General features: G+C 37.9%; 1 protein-coding gene across 1 annotated transcript in view; it reads right to left on the reverse strand.

Moving 5' to 3' along the window:
• LOC129251831 (dipeptidase 1) overlaps window positions 1-27,244 on the reverse strand; it is a 142,353-nt gene that overhangs the window by 25,185 nt on the left and 89,924 nt on the right. The window contains exons 4-8 of the mRNA XM_054890862.1: window positions 26,793-26,925; window positions 19,961-20,111; window positions 11,554-11,623; window positions 3,057-3,233; window positions 2,162-2,246 (exon numbers count right to left, since the gene is read on the reverse strand). Of these exons, the coding sequence (XP_054746837.1) occupies window positions 2,162-2,246; window positions 3,057-3,233; window positions 11,554-11,623; window positions 19,961-20,111; window positions 26,793-26,925 (616 nt within the window). The remainder of the gene's footprint in view (window positions 1-2,161; window positions 2,247-3,056; window positions 3,234-11,553; window positions 11,624-19,960; window positions 20,112-26,792; window positions 26,926-27,244) is intronic.

Below are 27,244 nucleotides of genomic sequence, written 5' to 3' on the forward strand. Positions count from 1 at the left end.
AGCCACCCAAATTAAAAGCTTTCAGAGGATTTGAACATTGCTTATGGGTTGTAGTTATTTATTTGGTCGTTAAGTAAAAGGACCGCGAATCCTTTTTGCACTGGATGTATGGAGGATGAGGTGGAATCATCTCAGCACTTTCTCCTTAGCTGCCCTCCTCTGGCGGGGCTAAGATCCAGGCATCTTGGCTCCTACTTCTTTGCCACGCCTGCTGATATAGCTGACGCTGACATTAAAAATCTGATGAATTTCATCAGCAGCATAAAGCGGTTGACGCAAACATAATCACCGTTCGTAATCCGCACGCTCCTAACCATCCCAGCACCACTTCTTCCCGCCCTCTCCCTGCATCCCATCGGTCTTTCTCTCTCACCTCACCCCCTTCATAATGGTATCACAAAGGACGAATCTTTCTTCGTCCAAGTGTGCCAATTCCCTGGGCAACCATACCAACCTAGTTATTTGGGCTGGAACCGTGTTACTGCAAAGTTAGTCCCAAAGAACATGAATTTCATGCAAAAAAGGGAACGCTTTGATATCGCCAAAGACATGATTTCCAAGTGTGTATCCGACCCAACATTCATCAAACGCATCACTACTGGAGACGAGCCCTGGGTAATGAGTACAACAGGCAGTGCGCAATCCGGACATTAGACGAGTGAGTGGAGAACTCCGAATGAACTAAGTTAAAAAAACCACGTCGTTTTTCGTCAGTAAAGAAAGCGATTTTCATGGATTTTATAGATTGCTACTGTATTGTGCACCACGAATTTTTCACGGAACGACAGACAGAATAAGGATTATTATTTGGGAGTTACGCGACTTTTACGTGAAGCAATTCGTGAAAACAACTCGCCGGTTTTGCACCAGTATAACGCTCCGTCGCCCAATGCCATCATTATAAGTGCATTTTTGAACAAGAACGACAGGAATACTATTCAGCAACCATAGAATTCACCTAATATGGCTATCAGCGTTTTTTTTTTCTGTTTGCTCAAGTCGAAGAATTATTACGGGAAACGCGTTTTAACAGCCAAAAGGAAGTAATGGAAAAATTGAAGACGGCTGTGATAGCTGTTCTGAAAATATACTTTCTTTCTAGTTTTGCTTCGAAACGCTGGCATAAGTGCCCTGTATAGGGTGGACCATTTTAGAATTTGTCATTTATGAAAGAAAAATAATATCGTTCAAATGACTGCCACGACTGGCTTTACAGTAGGCCATTCGATCAACCCAATATTTAAGCACATTTCCGATGGTTTGGGATCTGGATGGTCCGCATAGCATTTGTCCTTAACGGCTCCCCACAAAAAATAGTATAAGGGCTTAAATCACAGCTCCGAGGCGGCCAATTGATATCGGAATTTCGGCTGGTTATTCGGTTTTCAAAAACGGTAGCCAAAAATTCGAGTGTAACTTTGGCAGTGTGACAAGTCGCACCATCCTGTTGAAACCAAATGTCGTCCGTGTCATCCTCTTCAATTTTTGGAAACAACTCGTTGAGCATGTCACGGTAACGCTCGCCATTTACTGTAACCGCGGCTCCTCGCTCATTTTCGAAAAAAAATGGCACGATGATGCCGCCAGACCAAAAACCGCACTAAACAGGGACTCGTTGTGGATGCATTTGCTTTTCTACAGTAACGTGTGGATTTTCTGAGCCCCAAATTCGACAATTTTGCTTATTGACGTAGCCACCGATGTGAAAATCAGAAAAGATAAAGAAGACTCACCACTTTGGAAATAGGTTTTCAATATTTCCCAATTTTGTTCAAGCGTGTAGCGTCCCATTTCGTAAATGTCAAACCTTTACGTAAATTATGAACACATTTGACATGTCATTTGTGTTACCATTCTCAAAAAAATAGGTGGTTCAAAAAGCAAACGCTATATGGCCCAGCCTGTAGTTGATGGGGAGTACTTTGAAGGAATAAGCTTATAATTTTAGTTTTCTGATTATATTCGAGGAACTTTTTGATGAAGGTGGTATATACGTTTTGCTGTAATTTGCGCTTAATTGTGGCCCGGCCGTATATATTTTTTCTATCTAAAATTTTATTTTAGTCAACTATTAAAATAAAAATTTCACAAAGGTCATAATTCAATGACCACAGTCTGTTTATATAAGTAAATGCATTTGTATGTGTGCATATTTACATACCAATAACATCCTCTAGTGTCGCCTGACTGGAACAGCTAAGAAAATGTGGATAGAATGCGACCATCACCAAACCGCCATTGACAGCCTGAAACGATGCCAAACAAACCAAAACCAATACAAACAAACTTATTTATGTATTATACATATATATATACATAGTATATATGTATATGTAGTTGTAAAAATATGTAGAAGTGCATGCATACATAGGTATGCTGATGCTTTGCAAAACTTTCATGCATTCCGTTGCACAACAGAGTCATTTTGCGAGATACGAGATATGAATGAGCTGCCATTGAAGGGGTAATGGCGAGCAACGGCAGGAGCACAGCACATCATTTGTGTTGGTAAGTGTGTCCATTATAAAATTTAAGCGATACGAATTTTTAAAGTAGTCCTGTGAGACACCAACCACCGCCGTTTAAAGAACACTTTGAATGCTGCATACCGCCATCGCCTATTTGCGATTACCACACTTTGTGCAGCAGCCAAGCAGCCAAACGGCCAACTAACTAACCAATTGATTGGGAAAGAGTACACTCGAGAGTAAAGTTGCGCGCTGCTCACTTTTACTGAAGTTGTTTCGCGAATAAAATAGCGTTCGCTATAAATATGTAGAGATGTACATATATTTGTCGTTTTTTTTATGCCAACTTGAGCAACTGGAAAATCGCTTTGCGGAGAAACCTCCCATTGAGAGCTTATATTGCTCGTAACTTGTTCGCAAAATGAAATCAAATGCAATAGCATGAAAATGAAATGATAAAATGGTAAATGTGGTGCAAGAAAAAAAAAATATCGAAAAAAAATAAAAAAACACAAAAAATATGCAGAAAATGTAGAGTGAAAAAATATGTGAAAAATTTTGTTAAATGGCAAAAATGTAAAAACTTACAATTTTCTGCAGGACATGATCTGGCACATTACGCGAACTGTTGCATATGGCATGTGCGGAGGAATGCGAGAATATCACAGGCGCCTTCGAAGCGCTCAGCGCGTCCAGCATTGTCGGCACTGAGACGTGGGACAAATCGACAATCATGCCCAATCGATTCATTTCATGCACCACCAACTAATGGAGGAAGGAAAAAATATGAATTTGTAGTTAGAAAAAGAGTACACAAAGTAGAAAAAAATACCACTATCAAATAGTGGAAAATGATAGACGCAGAAGAATAAGAGCAAAAAGCAGCAGAAGGCAGCGGAAAAAAAGTTAAAAAAATAAATTGAAATATGAATGAATCCATATATAAATGTCCACCTAGTGTTACAAAAAATAGCGAGTAATGTAATATTAAAAAAAAAATGGCAAATACATTTTATCAAGTACATATGTATGTTTTTTTATAGGAGAAAAAAATATTTTTTACGCCTTCTTTTATAAATGAAATGTGGTTCAGTTTCAAGGGCCGGTGTTGATTTTGAATAAAATACAATTTTTTAAGAAATTTTTACCATTTCTTTTTATTATGATAATATTGGTATGGCTCAATTACGTATGGCACAAAATATCGGCGAAATGGCCGCCGCGGCTTCGGCACACCTCCATCCGATGCTACAAATTTTCGATGACGCTGAGGCATAATTGAGGTTCTATGCCGTTAATGTGCCGAATTATCTCATCCTTTAGCTCCTAAATTGTTGCTGGCTTATCGACGTACACCTTTTCTTTCAAATAACCTCAAAGAAAGAAGTCCAACGGTGTCGTTGTCGTTTAGGTGAGGTTCACATTCAACAGCGGCCCTTGAAATTTAACCACCCTTTATTTAATTGCCTGCTTTATTAAAATTTAATATTCATTATACTAGCCTATAAGATGATTGCCTTTTATATTTTACGCCTTTGCTACACTACGTGTGAAGAGCTGTAATTCGATATTTTTACATAAAACGTTTTCACTTACGCGCTTTATTTGTTTTTTTTTTTAGGTGAGCTAAAAAATTCATATCGCCCAAAAGTTGAAATTAATTCGTGCAAGTTTTCATGCGATGATTTATTATAATTTTCGACGTGATTTAAGGAGTTAGGGGTAGTCAGATACCCGAAGAAATGATCATTTTCAATAATTTTTTTTTTGCTAGTCAATTGCTTTATTTTACAAAAATAAAAAAATAGCATTAATACATCATGTTTCGACTTGACTTTAACGAGATTTCAAAAAAAAAATTTATAATTGTAAAAGTTTTCGCTGTTTGTCCCTTGAGGTGATCATCACAAGTCCTTGGAAACTCAGGAGAAATTAGTTTTATTAATAGATAATCTTGCGCCTGATCGAAGTTTTTTTTCATAATTAACAATATGGTGGTCTCAGGAAATATTTTTCAGATTTTGGAGAAAAAACCGACAACTAATTGTTAAAAAAATCATTGTTTAGAGAAAAAAGAATTTAAAGTTTTGCTATCGATTTATGTAGAGTTATACAAATTACTTAATTACTTACACTGTGTCATCTATTTTTGGGCCATATAATAGCTCTTTAGCCGTCACAGCAACTTCCAAGATATCGATTTGCTGTTGGCTACGTAGCATTTTACCTTCTCGAATGTTAACCCGAGAAGCTGCTGCTAGCTACTTGCTCTCGAACGCTCCGGAGCGCTCGAGTGCTCTTTGTTAATTGTTGAATAACTCGAAAAGTATTTTTCGGATTCTCTTAAAATTTTCACACAGCATTTTCAAGATATTATACTTTAAGAAAATGCAAAAAAATATCTAATATTCTGATTACCACTAACACCTTATCGCGACAGGAGTGCAGTGATCAACTTACTTCGACTTTTGGTATTGAAGCACCACACTTAGCTACTATGGCACGCTGGTACAATGAATTCCAATGTGGCCGTTTGGCCGGAGATCCTTGCAAGATGAATTTCGAGTTGGCCATCCAAAAAGGGCTGCTGTGCCAGAAACAATCGTTGATAGAGGCGTCCTTGCACATTAGTGGGACCAGCATGCGTTGAGTAAGTTACTGTAGAAACCACAAGAGTGTTTTTACGTGTACAAGACTTTTTGGAAAAACATGTGGACTGAGCTCCAGAATGGCTTACTAGACATTCACTACTGTTGTTAAACCCATAGTCATTTACGTTTCCCTAGCGTGGTGGCGTTAAGTTAAGAAACGAAAAGCGGTAAATGAACTCAAGGAATCGTCGTTTGTGTCAGTATAACAGGACAATGAGAACATGCTCAACTAACGCATTAGATATACTCTTATACGTACCACCATTTCCCATTTTAAGTGAAATAGAAGTCCGTTTGAGTGCTTTAAGATTAAAAGGCATCTCCGATCTAAAAAGTGGGGATGTGGAAGGGCATTTAAAGATCTTAGAAGACTTTCGACATACTCCTATTCTTTATTATTATTATTCTCTTTATAAACTTTCAAGTTATTATTAATGAATGTGCGGCCTGGCAAAATAATTCTATCACCTTCAAACCTGGGTCCCTGATATGGTTTACTTGCGTCGAAATTAGAAGATGGTACAACAGGGGAGGGAATCAAGGGATCTAAAGTCAAAAACACAATTCCTTTGGGTATATACACAACAATATGCCAGGCAGAAATACCTGCCAGCGAGATATATGTGAGAGAATGTCTCCGTAGGAAAATGAGAGTAACCCACATTTTCATACTTTCAGATGGGCAGGCGGCTTTGAAAGCCCTTATATCAACTGTAATCACCTCAAAAATGGTGATTGACTGCCTGAACCTTCTGAACCTAGACATGAGGGTTCTAAGGATAACAGATAATGGATGATAGTCTAGCAAAATTTTTGATATAGCACTTTCGCTTAGCAGAGTATACTTAAAACTTTTAACTGTTTACCTAACAGGCGAGCCTAAGACTTTACTTAAACAAAAATGGAGACCATCATTTGCCGATTCTGTGAAATGCACACTGATAATTCAGAGCACATTCTTTGGGAATGTCCTGCGCCGGGCAGGAAAAGGCTACACCACCTTGGCGGTATTGCCGTGCATTCATATAAATTATGCGACAATAAACCACAGAATATGCTAAAATTTTTAAAGGGCCTTAAAATATAAGATACCTTGGCAGGCTTTGAACGATAGATTTCTTTTAGTGTGTAGTAGCCTTGAAAAATTCGAAATTTGAAAAGGTCGAGCCAAGGAGCACCAGGAGATTTGGTGGCTCCTAAAACACTCAGGCTGAAAAGCCCATTGTATTTAAAGCTCTGGAAAGGGGGTGTATAGTCAAGGAGGGAAGGAGAAAGGTATCAGAGAAAGAGACAGGAAAGAATAGAAACAGAGATAGTTAGACCTGTGAGAATTTTCCAGATTCTTTGGCAAATCTGTAAATATCCTCCAGTTTTAGAGAACGAATATTACTCATTCTCATGACATCGGAACCCAATACTCGTAGTCGCGCTCTAGCAAAGGCAGGACACTCACAGAGAAAGTGCTCAGTGCTATCCGCCTTCTCCAAGCATGACAGGCATACCGGGTCCTCGATGATTCTAATGGTGGCCATATGCTGACCCCATGGGCTGTGTCCGGTAATGATGCCGACCATCAACCGAATGCCTTTCCTTCTAAGTTTTAGTAGAAAGTTTGACAGTTTTCTGTTCGGATTTGTTACAAAACACTCTGCAGTTCTGCAGCGTTCTAGACCGGACCACCGCTCTTTATGCAGATTGCCTACATAATCGCCCATCCAGTTCATGATTCCTGCGGAACTGATTCCGATTATTGGCTCTGGCCCCTATGGGAGCACCGCTGATACACGGTTGGCCAATTTGCCGGCGATTTCGTTTCCTTGAATACCGGAGTGTCCCGGAACCCATATAAGTACAAGCCTGTTTCGTCTTGCGACAGAATTGAGCTTCTTCTTACATTCTTGAACAATCTTTGAGGTTTGCTTCGCGTTCTCCAGGGCCTTCAGTCCAGCCTGACTGGTTGGAAGACGGAGTCCTTCCAATTTCTGTTTTCTCGTAAACAAGACTATGGTTGACCTTGTCTCATGCACCGTATGTAGTAGCCTAATAATAAAAATAATATTTGGTGGGGGAATAAGTTCATAGCGTTTTTATATTTTCTCTTATTTTACAACGATTTGTTTGCTGTTTGGCAAAGGGTAAGTATTCATTCGATAGAACTCTTTCTGCTCTAATTGTATTTTTGAGTTATTTAATTTTTTATTAGTTTTGAGACTTAGAAATAGAATACCCAGGAGGCAATAATCAGGAGGATATTGGTCGCCAAACCAGTCGTAAATGGGCAGAAAAAAGCAACTACGATCATAAAACGATTCTCAATAACCTTCATTCAATGGGAAAAAACAAAGAAAGTCGCCTTCAAATCGCTTCTCAGCATCTCGCTCGCCATTGAGCAACACGCGTTCATAAACAATGCTTTTTGTACTAAATCGTCACGGAAGAAGAAAAATGGTGCCAATTCATCAATATGCAGCAAAGAAAGAAGTGAGTATCACCAGGAAATATGCCAAAGCCGAGAGTCAAGCCAGATCTTCATCCAAAGTGTGCTCGATATGTGTTTGGTCGGATTGGGAGGGCATGGTGCACTGGGAAATGCCCGAAGAGGAAATTCGACTAAAAATACCTGATCGACATTGTCAAACCATACTCCTTCACGACAACGCCTGGGCCCATGTTGAACAAGTCGTCAAAGTCGCAGTCCAAAACCTCGAATGGGAGATCCTTCACCAACCGCCGTATTCTTCGGACCTTGCACCGGCCGATTACCATCTTTTCCACTCCCTGTCAAACCATATGAAGGGTGTTACCTTTGATAACAAAGAGATCATTAAAAACTGACCCAACAACTTCTTTGACACCAGACCAGGCGATTTTTGGAGGAACGGCACCAAGAAATTGGTCTAGAGGTGGGAAGAGGTTGTAAACAGCAACGGCGAATACTCGTATATAATTGATTAACTTATTGATATAACTATTGTTTTTTGTTAAATTAAAAGTCTTCGGTAAAAAACTACGAACTTATTTCCCAATCCAATATTTATATATGGTTCAAGTTAGCACCGCTTAGATTATAACAGGTGGCGCTAAAGTAATCCTCCTATCAGAAAATGCTATAAATTTTGCGATTGGCCCCTAATGTCAGTTCTGTTTTGACATTTGTGTAGTAAACACATGCAAAATACACGTTAATAAACAATGTTACGCTACACTGCTCCAGAACGCAGAATATTGCTGACTATTTATTTGACCAACAATCAGTCGGTGACTTTGGCACAACGTGAATTTCGTCGCAGATTTCCTCGCCGTCCAACGCCTACTGGTGAAACACTGTGGCGTTTAGCCGCTCGCCTCGAAGAGACTGGCATAACACGAGATGCTGCCAGGCAAGGCAGACCTCGGAGTAGCCGTTCTGCAGAGAATATTGCTGCTGTAGCCGAGGATGTCATGGAAGCGCCGTCGACATCGACCAGACGACGTGCCACGCAAATGGGTATCAGTCGACGGTCTTTACAGCGAATTTTGGTACAAAATTTGAAGATGTTTCCGTACAAAGTCCAGACGGTGCATCAGCTGTTAGCTGCTGGCCGCCAATCGCGTCTAACATACGCTCAAGCCATCCTTAATCACCACCAAGAGGAAGATGACTTTTCATCAAAAATAATAATGAGTGGTGAGGCCCATTTCCATCTTAGCGGGTACGTAAATAAGCAAAATTTACGCTTCTGGGGCACTGAAAATCCGCGTGTAACCCACGAAGAGCCATTACACCCGCTCAAAGTCACTGTATGGTGTGCTGTTTTCGCTGGAGGAGTCATCGGACCTTTTTTCTTCGAAGACGTCGCGGGCCAAACGGTTACTGTGAATGGTGAGCGCTACAGAGCAATGATCAACGAGTTCTTTTTGCCGCAACTTGATGGATTGGAATTGGAAAACATGTGGTTCCAACAGGACGGTGCAACGGCTCACACTGCACGTGCCACGACCGACGTGCTGAAGGATGCATTTCCCGGGCGCCTAATCTCCCGTTTTGGCGATTTGCACTGGCCAGCAAGATCGCCTGATTTGACCGCTCCAGACTTCTTTTTGTGGGGCTTTTTGAAGTCGTGGGTTTATGTCAACAAGCCTCAGACTCTTGCAGCTCTTAAAGACAATATCCGTCAAGAATGTGAGGACCTATCGCCGGAAGTTTTGGCCAAAGTGATGGAAAATGCCATAAAAAGTGCTCAAATGGCAATCAACTGTGGTTAAAAGACCAAATAAAAATAATCAACAAGAATAATCAAAGTTTTTCTTTTTGTTTTTTTAATTACAGCCAAAAAACATCGCAAGGTTACTTTTGCGCCACCTGTTATTTGAACGACTTGGCTAGAAATTCTCCCCAACATTAATTGAGTTGAAGTGCATGCTCAATCACAAATTTTTAGTTTTCAGATCTTTGAGCAAAATTTTTTTTTTTGTTTAACGGTTATTTTGTAATCGTCCGTTAACGAGCGACAAAAAAATTTTCGATTTTTTTACTTTCTTTGTTTTGATTGCACGGGCTTGGCAAAATTTTTCTGACCAAAACTGGCCAAACAGTCAACTAGCTTGATTATTTCGCTTCAATTCGTTTTTTTTGGAATTCTCGCTACGATAATTTCTCTCTGAGATATCCGCATTTTACGGAAAAATACTAGTAAAATATTTTTTTTTTTTAATTCAATAAGATACTAATGCAAAAATGCGAGAAAAGTTAAAAAATTTTTTTCAATTTTATGCAAGAATGTTTAGCCAATGTTTCAAAACAATGCATTTGTTCTTTAATTTTTTTGTAAAATTTTGATCAATCGGTCCGGAAAAACGGCTTTATGGATCGATTTAAAAATTTAAAGGGTTATTAGTGGAATATTAAACTGTAAAAATCCCTGGAAACATGAGTATCTACATTAATATTTGTAAGTGAGCGATATATTTTCTGAAAAACCGTAAAAAGGCGTTTTTTTGTGTTAATTTCAAACCAACGTTAAGGGTAAAAAAATAAAACTAGGATCTTATAGGAAATTTATTTTACTTTCCAAAACCATTGTCCCATTAATAGTGGAGTTATTAGTTGCTGAGATATCAATGATCAAAGATAAAATGGTACTTTTTCGTAAAATGCGGATATCTCAGAGAGAAATGATCGAAGCGAGAATTCAAAAATTGAAGCTACATAATCAAGCTAGCTGACTGTATGGCTAATTTTAGTCGGAACAATTTTGTCAATCCCGTTAACTGACGATTACAAAATAACCGTTAAATAAAAGAAATGTTTGCGCAAAGATCTTAAAACTAGAAATTTGAAGCTTCAAATTGCTTTTTGTCGGTACTCCGTGTGATCATTTTTCAACGAGATACAGCTTTTCAAATATAACTAAGAAATTTAGGAAATTTTTCTGTTCCCTTAATTTTTGTCAGAAGTGTATATGGCACTTTTCATTCTAAATTGGAATCATTAGTATCATCGTTAATTAACTCGAATCGACTTTCCATCCATCAGAATATAAACAATTTAATTTTTTTTTTGCACGAAGGACATCCATACATCTTTAGTGTACTTGGCGAAGATATTGAGATCTTGAAGTCTATTTTTTGAATCTCTATGCTCCACTTGGGAACTACGTGAACATATTATACATACATCTGTGTTTTGGCTATTTTTAAATTTTACTTTTTTATTTAAAAAAATAAATAAATAATAAAAACAAATCTTAATCAAACTTGCGCTTTATTTGGTTAAAACTAAATTAAAAGTTAAAAGTTAAAAAGTTTGAAATTTTGATGTAGATTTTTTTTTTAATTTTGCGCTAACTTTGAATTATTTGGTTCGTGTTACAATATATCATGAACTATATTTTTATATGAAATTAAAATACATTGAAAAAAGTAAATAAACTTTCGAATTTAGCAAATTAGTTATTGAACAAAGGTACATATACGTTTCTCCTCACTAATATCAAATCAATGCCCTAATACAAAATGCAAAAGTTACTTTCATTAATAACTGCTATTCAAAAAGCACCCGAACATTTTAGAAATATTATAATTAACTAATTTAAATTCTCACATTCTAATTATATTCGAATTTTTTCATAGAACTGCAATCAAGCAGCTACTCTTTCTAGTTAGTAGCAAAAAAAAAAATATTTATATCCTTTCTATTCAGTACCGTCTACACACATACATACATACCTGCATATATATGTATTTTAGTAATATTCCACAAAAGTGATGAGCATTTCAACATATCTCTGGGTATATTTATTATTTTTAAATCTCCCTCCGCTTTCTTCTTCCCCTCCTTTTTTCTGCTGCTTTGCAAATTTATTTGCTTCAAATGCGCATACATTAACACCAAATCGTCCTCCTTCTCATCCTTTTCGTCGCTTTCCTCCCACCTCGTTATACCATTCACTTACCTTGCCAAATTTCGAGAGTCCTCCAATATGTGGATATTTTCCTGGCTCGTCAACCTTACAGCAATCCGCCCTGCAAAATTAAAAGCACAAAATGAAAAACGTTAAATAAAAATATACAATATAATAAAATGCACGTAAATAAGCAGCAGCAACAACATCAAATATAAAATGCATTAATCTACATTAAAAATGCGCTCCAAGATGAACACTTCTTCACTTCTGGAAGTGGATTTTTCATCATCATAATTTTGTGTAAGCGAGCGCAAATACACAGAAAAATGGCAGACATCACTGTTTAACTGGCAAAGAACCCAGTGAACAAAAGTTGTCCAACATTTTGTGGCAGATTTTTTTTTTTTGGTTTTGTAAAAACTACTTTCAACCCATTTTTTAACCTCAGACAGTCACACCATCTTGATCAAAAACTTCCCGGAATAACCGCCAGATGACGCTGTAAGTCAACTGATTTGAGTTAAATTTTTTGTTAGGTCGTCACATCTGTGATTAACATGAATGACAAAATTGTATCGCCATTGCTTAATACTTATTAGTCAAAGTTGCACGTGTTATCGATTTTTTACAGTTTTAAAAATGGTTTCAATTTGCAACAAAGAGTTGATTTTAAACTTTTCATCAAAAAGGCATTCAATGGTGCGAAAACCCTTAAGATGTTGGGAACTGTTTCGGTAATGATACTCTAAAAAACAACCGCTTACGAGTGGCATGTATACTTCAGAAGAGATCGTGAGTGCATCGAGAATGGCGCACTTAGTGGCAGGCCGTCGACATCGAAAACTGATGAAAACATCAATAAAGTGAAAGAAAAGTTGACCAATAAGCGCAAGTTAACCATCAGAAGGCTGTCAGTGGACTTGAAATTTGCTTATGAATCCGTTCAGGACATTTGTAAATAATGATTTTATTTTGCACCGTGTTGCTGCAAAGTTAGTTACAAACGCCAAAGGCAGGATTTCCAAGTCTGAATCCGATCCAACACTCATCAAACGCTTCATTACTGGAGACGAGACGTAGCTTTATGAGTACGATACGCAATCCACACATCAGACTAGTGAGTGGAGAGCTCCGAACGAACCAAGTCCAAAAAACCACGTCGTTTTTAACCATAAAAGAAAGCGATGCTCAAAGTTTTTATGGATTGCAACGATATTGTACACTACGATTCTTTTACCAGAAGGTCAATCAGTTAATAAGGACTATTATTTGAGCGTTATGAGACTTTTATGCCAAAAGCGAAAGGATTTGTAGGAAACGAACTCGTAGATTTCAATTCCGTACAATGCCTTCATTATCTGTGACTTTTTTACCAAGAACAAAACGAATGCCATCCAACAACCATCGAATTCACCTGATGTGACTCTTTGCAAAATTTTCTGTTTTATTGAGTCTAAAAATCACAACGGGGACCCACTTCGGCGTTTTAACAATCGAAAGAAAGTAATGGAAAAATGGAGGACGGCTCTGATGAATATACCGAAAATAGAATTCCAGAAATGTTTCGAGAGCTGGATCAAACGCTGGCATCACTACGTTGCAGTTGATGGGAAATACTTTGAAGGCGGAATAAAATAGTTGAGGAATAAACTTATATTTTAAATTTCCTGAATATATGCATTCCGGGAGCTTTTTCATCAAAGTGGTATGTTTAGTAAACCCTTCAAGTTTCCTGGCATGATCTCATAACTTTTCGAGTTATGTTCATATATGGATAGCGAACTAGTGAAGTCAGTGCAAAATACTGCTCTTGCAAACCGCTAGCATAGGTTCTCATATATTACGTCTATTTGCAAATCCAACGGAGTATCTCTACGTATAAGCAGATGCACGGTATTTTCGAATGGTTCGCTGTACAAATTTGAATATAACTCGAAAAGTTATGAGAATCCCGCTATGAAACTTTCAGAGATAACCAGCACCTTATTTGTCGTGTGCGTCTTGGTGTTGTTCCACAAATGGAGAGGCCTACAGTTTTAAGCCGACTTCGAAAGAGAAATGCTTTTTCATGGCAAAAATACACTCGGAGGGTTTGCTTGCCGAGGAGCGACCGCTATTAGAACAAAAAAAACTTTTGCAATCATTTTTGGTGTTTCATGCACGAAGTTTCGAACCTACGCACTTCCAAATGGTATTATAGTCTAATCTATTTTTCAAAAATCATAAAAAATTGTCTCTCAAAAATTTGGAACTCAAAAATAATTATTTTTCTTTTTTAAAAAAAAAAGTTTTTTCCCAAAAACATAAAAATAAAGCTTTTAAACAAGTCAAAAAGATCCGAAGATATTTTATTTTAAAAAATATACCAAAATTTTCACTGTTGAAGAAATTAAATTATAATTTTTTTTTTAAGTTTTTAAGTTTACGTTTTTAAATTTCAACGAAAAATTTCTATGTAATAGAAAAAATATTCTATGTAATAGCGAAAATATTATTTTTAAACTTCCCTTACATTTTCTTCTTCAAGAGAATCACGAGCTTTCGGAGAAAATTTTTAATAAAACCGTGAGCTTGCATTTAATACAGAAACTCTCAGCACGAATAAATTCAGCAAATTATGTTCACTGGGAAGCAGAAAGCAGCATGTATTTGTGTGTACGAGTATGTTTGAGCGCGTAATTCGGTAGCAGCTTACCTGTCCTGCTCGGCGAAGAAACATCTGTATTTACACATGTATTTACATATGTCTTTGGATAAGTTCATAACGCATGAATATATTAATGAGTTTTTTCTTTTACATTCGCATTCATGTGAATCCGTATTTGACAGGGTGAAAAAGACGAAATGTTACGCAAATTGGTATGTGCTTTAATGCGCTTTACAGGATTGGAGTGTTACAAATCCAATCACTCTGCATATCAATGGTTTGGATAAAGTACAAATTATGTGAAAATACGAGGGAACTCCATTTAGTGGTAAATAAGATCTCAATAAGTACATAATGGCTGAAACATTCTATTGATCTTTAATAAAATCGCTAAAAGGTTCTGAATTCACTTTTGAAGAGTGAGAGATATTCGATTACTTGGTATACTTGCCAAGACTTAGGATGTTTCCTTTTTTTTCAAATTGTTAATCTTTGTGCACATTTTAATCTTAGCCTTTGATGTTGTTGGTGCGGAACGTCGATTTGACAAAGAAGCCCTTCACGTATTCACATGTAGCCACTGGATAAGTTGCGAGTGATCTATGCTGATGGTGGAATAGAAGCAAGATGGCAATTCTTTGACACATCCCCTGGCAAAAATGATTGCGTTGGAATTGGCGGCTCGTTAAAGAGCTTTGTTAGAAGTGAAAGTGTGCGAAGACCAGATGATATAGCCATTTCGATTGCTAAAGAATTATTCGATTTAGTAGAAAAACTTTGAATGTGTAAAAAATGTTCAATGTGACTCCATGTCAAGTGATCCAAATATTTCCATGTATTTTGGACATTGTAAATTTTTCTGAAATCGGGTTTAATTGTAGGCTTTTGTAAGTTGAGCAGAAATAACTGTTGGTCACCTACGTAAACGAACATGCTTTTGGTTGTCCAACTAGCGAACATCATACACATATGCCCCATGCAGTTAAAATGCAAGTGTGAGTCGTCTGCTGTGAGAGCCCCTGCAGTTAACACCAAAGATCATAGGCATCGCTTGAAGTTACTATGCCAGTGTGAGTCGACTGCTGGGAGAGAGAACGAAGCAGTAAACAGTAAAGAGCAATTAAGTGTGAAGTTCACCTTCATCCGATAAGAATTGGTTAATGGGAGTTCTTTCCAAATGGGCCAGCTTGGACATGACTACAATTACTAGCTTTGCTAAGCTTGCAAGATTATTGTAAATTCTTTTGTTAAGAAATAAATATTTTATTATTTTTTATAATAAGAAATAAAAATATAAATGTGAAAATCTGTCCCTATATTCGCTTAAAACTCGCGAACGGGCTCACCTATCCAAACCAAATTTTTAGGCTTTGTTTGGACTATTCAGTAGATGGTTTGTGTTTTAAAATTTTAAGAATCGGATACCAGGGTCTCGAGAAATAGGCCAAAACGTGAACCCGGGTAACCCTAGGATGTGTTTGTACAATATGGGTAGCAAATGGAAGCTGTTGATGATTCTATAGTATAGAGTATTTTTGATGCCGCTCCGTAACTAGGGTCTCGAAACATCGCCCAAAATGTGGACCCCGATAACTTAAGGATGTGTTCGTACAATATGGGTAGCAAATGGGAGCTGTTGATGATTTCTATAGTATAGAGTATTTTTCATACCGTTCCGTGACTAGGGTCTCGAGATATAATCCAAAACGTGGAACCGTGTAACCCTAGGATGTGTTTGTACAATATGGGTAGCAAATGGAAGCTGCTGATGATTCTATAGTATAGAGTATTTTTGATGCCGCTCCGTGGCTAGGGTCTCGAGATATCGCCCAAAATGTGGACCCCGATAACTTAAGGATGTGTTCGTACAATATGGGTAGCAAATGGAAGCTGTTGATGATTTCTATAGTATAGAGTATTTTTCATACCGTTCCGTGACTAGGGTCTCGAGATATAATCCAAAACGTGGACCCGGGTAACCCTAGGATGTGTTTGAACCGGTACCTTACCTGTATATAGGTGACCACCACAATCAAATTTTAAAAAAGTACAGAAAAGGCTATTGTGACATCTTTAGAAAGTATGTTGAATGAAAAAAATCAACTAATTCAACTGTTTAAACATTTTACGAGTTCTATAAAGAAAACTTAATATGAAAAATTTCTTGCGATATAAAACAAACATTTTATGTATGGTGGTGCGAAGCCCACTGGGTGATGCTAGTAAGAAATAAACTTAAATAGTGTTTGAAAAAAATTATATAATTTTGAGATTTATTTAATGTCGAATATGGTAGAACACTTTTAAAGAAAAATGTCTGTTTTTTTATACTTTTTTTAATTTTTAATTAATACCTCAGACCATTCATAATCAATATCAATTAAAAAAAATTTTTTTTTGATAAAAATTTAGTTTTTTGTTCATAAATTTTTCTGAAAACAAATGTCTTCGTAGTGTTTGAAACGCACACCCTTTTCTTTAGATTGTTTTCTTATTTTTACCATTAGTAGTGGAAACGATGATCAATAATCCCTGAAAGTTTTATAATGGGATTCACATAAATTTTCGAGTTATATTCAAATTCGTTCCAGGTGAACCAATAAAAGTCAGTGCAAAATTCTGCTCTAGCGAAGCATTGCCATACGTACTCGTATATTACGTCCGTTTGCAAACGAATCAAAGAGTCGCTACGCACCTTAACAAGCAGATACAGGCATTTTTTACAGGTTCACAGTACATTTTAAATATTGCTGAAAGTTTTTGGAATGCTACTATGAATTTTTACAGGCTTTTCACAAATGGCAAAAGCCAAAGTTTTAATTTTCAACAAAAAATTAAATTTTTTTAAATACCTTTTTTATCACCTTTGCCATTTGTCAAGCAACAGATGTACAATTTTACTCTACAGGCCCGGCATTAGTTGTTCCGGTTGGTCTACCACCACTTGATGATTTCATCTAAAGAGAGGCCTTGAAGGCCATCTGCCGGCTGAAACACAATGGGAACTAGTACAGCCACTCTCCGGCATTGGAAAAGAGAGAAGGCATGGACTTCGATCCAACGATTCTCTTCAAGCCGCTTGACTCTGTGCCATCAAGAGTCGTACATAAAAAGAGATACAGTGCGGTGCTACCAGAGGCTCAATTGTGGTCAAACTCAGAAAATGAGCCCGGCAAACATTGTTTTCGCATTTTTACGGATGGTTCCAGGACCGGCGACACGGCTCCGGCTCTGGGGTCTGCGTGGAGTCCAACGGGACAAAACTGCACTTTGCTCTTGGAATGCATGCATCTGTGTTCCAAACGGAGGTGTATGCAGTTCAAGAAGCGATGAACTTTGCAGAGGCAGATCTATATGTATCTGCAGCGACAGCCAAGCTGCGCTCATGGCCTTAGACAGCTCCCCAACCACATCAGGGGTAGTCAAGTCCTGTAAATCCTGGCTGAACTATGTCGGTAGACATAATAGGCTGATGCTAACATGGGTCCCGGGACACGTTCGTATCGTGGGTAACGAGGCCTCTGACTCCTTGGCTAGGATGGGCACTGAGGCCAATTTCTTTGGCTCGGAGCCCGTTCTGCCATTCGCTTCTGCAGCCATCAAAGTCGCGGTTAGCAAAAGAGTTACTACAACCTACAAGCGAGCTTGGCAGGCTGCAGATGGACTAAACTGATGTTACCTTTCATAACCGATCGACTGTCGCAAACCCTCCTGTCATTAAGCAGAAGGGACTGCAGACAGCTGGTTGGACTGATGACGGACCACTTTCTGTGGGCGAAGCACATGGAAAAGGTAGGCATCTCAGACAGTGCACTCTGCCCAGCTTGTGAAAAAGAGAATGAGACGGCGGACCACTTCCTGTGCGTCTGCCGCGCCTTCGCTCGAATCACGCTTGCAGTCTTTGGCGCTGATGTGTTAAGAAGCGACCACCTTGGCACCACAAGATCAACTCAGATTTCATTCATTCCCTGTAATCCTTTTTAACAAAATTGTTTCTGGTATGAATTGATTTCGAAAAAAAATTCAGAAAAAAGAAAACTTGAAATTTAAAATGAGCTCCGGATGCCACTTTCCAATTCCTATGTACAATAGGCCAAAATTTCATCGCCAAAGTTGGAGCTCAGCAGTCATCACTTTACTACTCTGCCCATTTGTGGGATGGCTCATGCAAACCGTTTGCTGAAAATTACTCAACTCAATGGATCGGATACCGAGGCAACCCCTTCTTTCATGAGTAATTTCCCCTCAATTCATCCTTTGTATTTACTTCGTCTAACTTTTTAAATATCTATCATCAAATTGAATTGCCATCTTTGGAGTTCTGTCAGAAAGGAATTCGGTTAATTGAATTGAAACACCCTTTGCAACTAATCAGTCAAGGACTATGCTACTTGTTTCGCAGGAAGTGTAGATGATCTAATGGGGCTTTATTTACATCTACAAACACATGGTAGGGTGGGTATAGAGCAGCCACACGACATACACATGCGTTGCCAGGCTTAAGGATTCCTAGGCCGTTTAGGACTGTAGGTGGAAGTTATGTATGTTGGCAATTTTTAATTTTCTCCGTGTGCAATTTATTTAGTTTATCTTGGGAGGCAATAGTTATAATGGTAGCTTGGTTCTGCTGCTGCGTTTTCGAACCCACGTACTGAAGCTCCGGGACACAAGCGAGTGCACACGGCACAGTGGCAGAGCATCATCACAAGCAAGCCTACCAGAACTCATCTAAGGCCACATAACAGATAAAATGGCAAATTACGCGGCCGTCGTAATGAGTGGGTGCGTGCGGAAATATTAATCGGTTGATCCCGAACTCGATACCCACTGTGGACATGAGACTTGAAATAATAAAAAAATCGTACTCTAATAACTTTCATCACTGGGCAAGCAATGGTTATCCTCCTAGTATATTGGTGGCAAGAAAAAGCTGCTCATAACACCTTTCGCAGACTACACAAGACTGTAGGTCACTTCACTCGTGAGCCTAATCAAGAGGTATACCACAAGCTGGAGGATAAGCGCAGTCACAGACTTAAGCATTAAAAGTTAGCTGTGAGCAAATTTTGCTTTTCTAATATCAATCTATTGATTGATGTACGCATACTTTTGTTGTACTTAAGTACGTATACACATTTATAAAATCAATTACCATGCATTACAGCAGAAATGTGGGTTTACTTTCAAAGACCAAAGGCATTAGGAAAGTTTGTTAAATGAGCTTATGTCTATGAACAGATGAGTGAATCTTTAACAAATTGTAATACCAAAAACAAAGAATAGGAAAAAGTTAGAAAACCTTTTATTTAAGAATTTATTTATTTTTTTCGTTTTATTTAAACATTTTTTATAAATTTCCTTTCAACTTTGTTTTCGTTTCCCTCCGATGCTGAGCAATTTTACTATGTGAACCATTTGGTTTGGCTTGGCATCAACTGTTATTTGTTTACTTTTCATTCTGTATTCAAAGTTTTCCACATTTTTGTGACCCTTTTCAAACATCAGACATGTAGAAAAAAAGTTTACTAATCCTACGAATACAATACATTGTGAGTAAAAAGTAAAGCGCCACTTTTTTATTTATTTACTTTTTGTGTTTTGAACATGGAAATTTTGTTTTTCGCAATATAACACTTTTCTCGACAAATTTGTACTTCTACAAATGCCAACAAATGACATAAACAGTTGGCTGTGTGTGTATGAGTGTGTTGCTTTCAAACTGTACACATACATAAATGTAGTATATTTTGTATGTGTGCATGAATTTTCGTAATTTTCGCAAAATTCCATACATTTTTCCATACTTACCAGGGCGTATTGCAGGTGTGTGTCAGTGTCAAATAGCGAGCGCCAAGCTGATAGAACATTCTCAAAACACTCAGACTGGTGCCAATCGAATGGCCACCCTCCACACCAATCAGGCTGGCAATTTTTCCACTTCTATGCACCTCTTCAATTCCTGGAAAATGTAATGGGCATAAGTAAGGAAAAAAATATATGAGAGAGAATATTTAAATTAGTGGCAAAACATGTGGCAGATTAGGAGCGCACCCACGTACATACTTGAACACATTTGTGTATGTAAGTACATTAAAGATTATAAAGTATTAGAGGTAGTTGCTCGGGATTTTTTACAAATATGCGCATTCCCGAAATTACAGGATTGCTCCCGAAACACAATTTTCTTACATTAAGTAAAATTTCAATAAGCCTAGTATTCCTATAAAAACCGTTAAAAACATACTACACACATAAGAGAAGCAAAGAAAAAATGATATTCACAATTATAGACCGATTTCCAAGCTATGGGTTTTTCAGTAAGACCGCTTCAACTTTTGAACTTTTTTGAATAAAACACAAATGGTTTGACTTTTTTAACTAATTTTTTTTTTTATTATCGAGTTTGAACATATACATTTAAGTATGAAATTCGATTTCTTTTGCATGACCACCGCGTGCACGTTTTACGAAGTCCAATCGTTGAACCCAATTTTCGACCACTCTTTTGCATAAATTGGCTGAAATTCCAGCAATATTGGCTCTGAGCTCACAAATCATCGCCGGCTTGTTACTGTAGACCAATGACTTCACATAACCCCAAAACGGGACGGCTTGTTAAATGGACCGTAAAATGGCCGTAATGCTCTTAAAGTAGCAGCAACAGAACGATTATTTTCATAAAAAATTTGCACGATTTTCAATCGTTGCTCAAGTGTGTAGTGTTCCATAATGAAATGTATACTAATGAAGTTTACAAATGACAAGCGAAAAATAAAAAATATTGCGTCGTTCGCCCCCCCTATCGGAAAAAAGTTGAAGCGCGCCTATTGAACAACCCTATATTAAGCATCTCTAAACTGTTTGAATGCATTGTGAAGTACACAATTTTTTTACGTTTAAGTCTTTAACTAACACAAACTAGTCCTGAATGAAGCATGCTGGCTAACTGAGAAACAATGGCGGGGTAGTAGCACAGGAATTTGTAGTAACTGTCAAGCTGCACTAAGAGCCCTTGCTAACCCACGCTGCTCTTCGATCTTAGTTGGTGAATGTAAGAAAAAAAACTAAACAGTGTTACAAAACACAACCCAACTTGTCTTATTTAAATGCCTGGGCATTATGGTACTACAGGGATCGAGTTGGCTCATAAACAGACTAATGAAAGCTCTGCAAGCATACCACTAGGCCTGAACCCTTTCTAGGTGTCAATTCTGCATTGTTTCAACTATGGATTGACGACTTCATGAGACGTTGGTCTGAGTTGGGCTCTTGCAGAGTAGCCAAGTGGCTTAAGACCTGAGAAGTCTACCATCGACCAAATATTCACAATACGCCAAATATTGGAAAAGACCCATGAAAGGAGAATAGACGCACATCATCTTTTCGTGGATTTCAAAGCTGCATTCGACTGAAATGAGTTACCTGTATGCCGCGATGTATGAATTTGGTAACCCCGCTAAACTAATACGGCTTTGCAAGATGACGTTGCTCAACACCTGCAGCGCCGTCAGAATAAGGAAGGACCTCTCCGAGCCGTTTGATACCAAACCAGGTTTCAGACAGGGTGACCCGCTGTCGAGTGATTTCTTTAACCTGATGGCGAAACCACTTACGCGATTTAGGCCGAGTTTAACAAAGCGCGCCAGTCGTTTCCTTCTCGTGCTAACCAGCGCTAGTTGGCACACCAAGTGAAGTCAAGTACTTCTCCACCTGATCTTTCCAACGCAGAGGAGGCCTTCCTCTTCCTCTGCTACCACCAGCTGGTACCGCGTCGAATAATTTCAAAGCTGGAGCGTTGTACCCATACGGACGACATGACCCAGCCAACGTAGCCGCTGGATCTTTATTCGCTGCGCTATGTCTATGTCGTCGTAAAGCTCATACAGCTCATCGTTCCATCGCCTGCGATATTCGCCGTTGCCAACGAGCAAAGGTCCAAAAATCTTACTCAGAATTTTTCTCTCAAACACTCCAAGCGTCGCTTCATCGGATATTGTCATCGTCCAAGCTTCTGTGCCAGCGAGTGTTAGTTTTGTTCGTCGAGAGAGGACTTTACTGCTCAGTTGTCTACTTAGTCCAAAGTAGCACTTGTTGGCAAGAGAGATTCTACGTTGGGCCGAAGTCCCTTACCACTTCAAAATTATAACTGCCAACATTAGGTGCGCCGATTGCTTTGATGTTTTTTTTCTTTCATATTGTATTACCTTGTTCTCGTTCATCACCAAATCCATTTGCTTCGCCTCTTCATACAGCTTAGGAAGGTATAGGTAGATTTTTTACCAGTTATTTTCACCCATCTCTAGCTAGTTCACTTACCAGCATAATTACTCATTTTATGCTTTTTGCTTATGTTTGCCATAAATAAAGGTCAATTGGTGAAACCTTTCGTTCACTCAAAGTGGACCCAATCAAACTCGGTTGAAATTAACATGTGTACAACTAAATGTTAACAATAAAAGGACATGGTCTAGTGTGTAAAAAGGGAAGAGAAAATGGTAGACTTGCCTCTCCGACGTGGAGGCAAAAATTTTGGAGAAGAAGAAAGATTAAATATACCTATGTAAGTACATCATCTACAATTGTGCCGAACTCTGGTGTCACCTTTTCTAGCCAATCTAAATCAGTAGACAGACATCAACTTGAAATGACTGATGAGATTTATGCCAGCCACTGGATAGTTCAGAAGGGGTGGCAATAAATGCTTCTAAATATAGATAACTGTCTCACAAAGTCTGGGAGCCAGTCTTACCTATCAATTTGCTGGGTACGTACAAATGTACACTGTTGAAAAATAAAATAGAAACAGTGTACTTAAATTTTTCGAATGGACTGTACGACTTGTGTGATATAATGGGTGGTTAAATTTCAAGATGCGATGGTGAATGTGAACCACACCTAAACGTCAACGACACCGCTGGACTTCTTTCTTTGGAGTTATTTGAAAGAAAAGGTGTACATCGATAAGCCAGCAACAATTCAAGAGCTCAAGGATGAGATAATTTGGCACATTAAGGGGTTAGGGGTAGTCAGAGGCCCGAAAAAATGATGATTTTCACGAATTTTTTTTTGCTACTTAATTAATTTATTTAACAAAAATAAAAACATAGCATAACAACATCATGTTTTAACTTGACTTCACCAAAATTTCAAAAAAAAAAAATTAATAATTGCAAAAGTTATCGCTGTTTGTGTGAAGCCCGTTTCTCCAGAAGTCCCTTGCGGTGAACATCACAAGTCCTTGCAGATTCATCTAAAACCAATCGGACAAGAAAAATTAGTTTTATTAATAGATAATCTTGTGCCTGATCGAAGCTTTTTTTTTTTCAAAATGAACAAAATGGCGGCCTCAGAAAATTTTTTCCAGATTTTAGAAAAAAAAACCAACAGTTAATTGTTAAAAAAAAATCGAAATTTTTGAAAAAAAAAATCCTTCGACCAGGCACAAGTTTTTTATGTTTTTCAAAAGCTGTATAAATTTTATTCAAATCTACGTAGCGGTTTTTAAGTTACAGTGTTCACCAGTTTGAAAAACATAGTTTTGAGAAAAACGCATTTAAAGTTTTGCTATCGGCTCCGGAGCGGCCGAGCGCCCTTTGTTAATTGTTGAATAAATTGAAAAGTATTTGTCGGATTCACTTCAAATTTTTACAAAATATTTTTAAAACATTATACTTTAAGAAAATGCAAAAAAAAAATCGATTTTTTGAAAATTCTGACTACCCCTAACCCCTTAACGGCATAGAACCTCAATTATGCCTCAGCGTCATCGAAAATTTGGACCATCGGATGGAGATGTGCTGCCGAGGCCGCGGCGGGCATTTGGCCAATATTTTGTTCTATACGCTATTGAGCTATACCAATATTATCATAATAAGGAGAAATGATACTAATTTTCCAAAAAATTGTATTTTATTTAAAATCAACACCACCCTTTGATAAGGAATTATTTGCATTTGGTGGTCTTTTGAGGTGTGCCGCCGAGGCCGCGGCGGTTATTTGGCCAATATTTTATTCCATACGTAATTGAGCCATACTAATATTATCATAATAAAGAGAATTGATAATAATTTCCTAAAAAAATTGTATTTGATTTAAAATCAACACCGGCCCTTGAAACTTAACCTCCCCATTCCTATTTTCGACTTGAGTAAACAAATGAGTTTTGTACTTGGAAAAAATAAAAGAAACAGTAACTATTTGGTGATAGCAATAAATTTTAAGCGCATTTCGCACAGTCGCCTTTAATGGGTCGCGCTAAGTATTGTACGGAGGAAGAAGCCAGATTAATGAAATATTTAAGAAAACAAGGAAAAACGATGAATCAAATAGCAGAATTGATGAAATGGTCAAAGAAAATAGTTTCTAATACTATTTTTAAGGTACCAAAAGCGGAAACTCGATGAGGAAAATGTAAAATTCTGTGGAGAGACAACAAAAAACGTATACATTATATCAAAATTAAGCCATTTAGGTCATCAGATGAGCTTAAAACAGAGCGAAATTTTCAAGTTACAAGTCGGAGGATTGGATACCGGTTGGTAGAATCCAGATTAACAGCAAGAACACCTAGAAGATTACCATTAATGGGGGTACAAAACAAAACAAAAGGCTTCAATTTGAAGAAAACACCTCTTCTGTCGAAACTGGAAAAATGTGCGATGCGCGGATTAAACAAAAATAAATATTAGGTGCGCAACTAAGTTCAATGTTGTCAATAGATGCCGCCAGCAGTGTGTGCTAGTCGATTCTTACATAACCTAAACGTCATAAACCAAACTTAGACATATGGTAAAAAAACTGGTTCGACACATTAGTAATTTTATTTAGGTATCAGATACTTTTGGTTTTGTGATTTTGTGAAAATGTCTAATTTTGTCCAATGAAAAGAAAGTCAAGGTGGACTGCCCGGTCATGCTTCTACGTCGTCGCCTCGGCCGAATATGCACGCTGCGAAGGTTATGCTATGCATTTAGTGGGACCAAGTTGGTGTTATTTACTATGAACTATTAAAACTAAGCGAAACCGTTAATGGAGATCGTTATCGACTTCAATTGATACGATGGGAAAAAGTAGTAGCCAGCGATGGGCATTTCATTTTTCCCAAAGAACGTTTCTTAACACGTTCCCTGTCCGCTGAGCCACATATGGTTCAGTAATCGTGCGCCTGATAAGCACTGATACGTTCCTGAGCCATATGTGCGTCAGGGGGTATATGAACCACGTGTGTTTCATGAAAGTGCAGAAGCAAAAATTTCCCTCTACGCTCATGGACCATATGTGTTTATTATTACTAAAGCTATCCTATGACTACAAAAAAAACAAACTATTCAAAAAACCCTGTTGGACTTGTCGGTCAATTTTGCATTTTTGTATTGGGACAGGGAACGTGTTAAACTTGATGAATTTTTATTATGTTGTAGAATATTTGGGAGGGACCTGTAAGAGCCGTTTGATACCAAAAAATTTTTCGGACAATGTAACTCGATGACATGTGACTTCTTTAACCTAATCTTGGAAAAGATCGTGCGAGCCGCAGAACTTAATCGCTCGGGCACAATTTTTTGTAAAAGCGACCAATTCCTGGCGTATGCCGGCGATATTGGCATCATCGGCCTCAACAGCCCCGCTATTATTAGTTCTGCCTCTCCCAAGTTAGGTTAAGCATTTTCCAAACTAAATAGAGAAACAAAGCGAATGGGCCTGGTGATGAAAGAGGACAAAACGAAGTACCTCCTCTCATCAAACAAATAGTAGGCGCACTCGCGTTAACACCGAAAACAATGTCAGACTTGAAATCCAATGGAGAATCTCTCTTGCCAGCATGTGCTACTTTGGACTAAGTAGGCAATTGAGTAATAAAACTCTCTCTCGACGAAAAAAAAGGAATTTATAAGTATCTCGTCCCTTGGAGAGTTTAAAATAGCGATTCAGCGGACCATTCTGCATTTTTGGACCATTGCACATTGACGATGGCGAGTTTCATAGGTGACGGAACAATGAGCTGTATGAGCTTTACGGCGACATAAACATAGTTCAGCGTGGAAGGATCCAGCGGCTCGGCTGCTTAGGACATATCTTCCTAATAGGAACAGGCGCTTCAGCTCTGAAAGTATTCGATGTGTAAAACTTCGACTTATTGTGTAAAACTGACACCTGTTAGTACGCATAGGAAATGATGACGCGCTTTCTTAAACACGACCAAAATAGCTTAAGCGGTTATCGCGTCAATCAAGAAGAAGAAGAAGAATATTTGAAAAAAAGACGGAGTTTTCAAAAATAAAAAAAAATAAAAGAGATTATGTAAAAATACTTGTTTTTATTATATTTTCCAACAGTGTATGTCTGCTAATAATCTGAAAGACTCCCTTGATAATGTGCGACTGAATTCCATTGCAAATTATTATTTTCACTCATTTCATTTTGCACATTTTTAGGATTTTCTGAAAAATTACTGCTATTTTACGAATGCCGCACACAAAGGACATAAAGTCGTCTAGCGTCTGAACGACTGTGCATGCACTTCGTATTACAATTCATGCACCTCCACAACTTCATTTACTTACATATTTACATACCCCACACATTTACACATTTATAGAAGTCACAAACATATCACGTACATATTTGGCAATCTGCTTACCTGAAGCATCTGTGACGAAAGTCATTTGATTGGGATACAAATTTACCAGACGTCGTATTAAGTCTATTTGTTCCAACGTCAATTGCACGGCATCCATATGTTGAGAGGAGCAGGGCACATATGCCGACCAGAACTGTAGTGTGGAAAAGAAGAACAAGAAGAAGAAGAAAACACAAGAAGCACAGTAAAAAAAAATTATTCAATAACAACAATCTGCCAAAAATAAAAACAAATAAACAAATGTGGTTGAATAGCAACCAATATTCATAAAAAAAAGTAGCAAAGAAAAAATAAAAATTAAAAAAAAAACTGTTTTGCAAAAAAAACAGTCGGCAAACTCAATTTGTGTGCGCTTCCTTTTGCTCGTTTTGAAACTTATGAAATTCCACTTTTTGCAATTCGACCTGTTGAGCCGCGCAAAATAAGCGACTCCCTGCAAACATACCTACTTA

The sequence above is a fragment of the Anastrepha obliqua genome, chromosome 1 (assembly GCF_027943255.1).
Source record: "Anastrepha obliqua isolate idAnaObli1 chromosome 1, idAnaObli1_1.0, whole genome shotgun sequence".
In the NCBI taxonomy this organism is placed as follows: Eukaryota; Metazoa; Arthropoda; class Insecta; order Diptera; family Tephritidae; genus Anastrepha; species Anastrepha obliqua.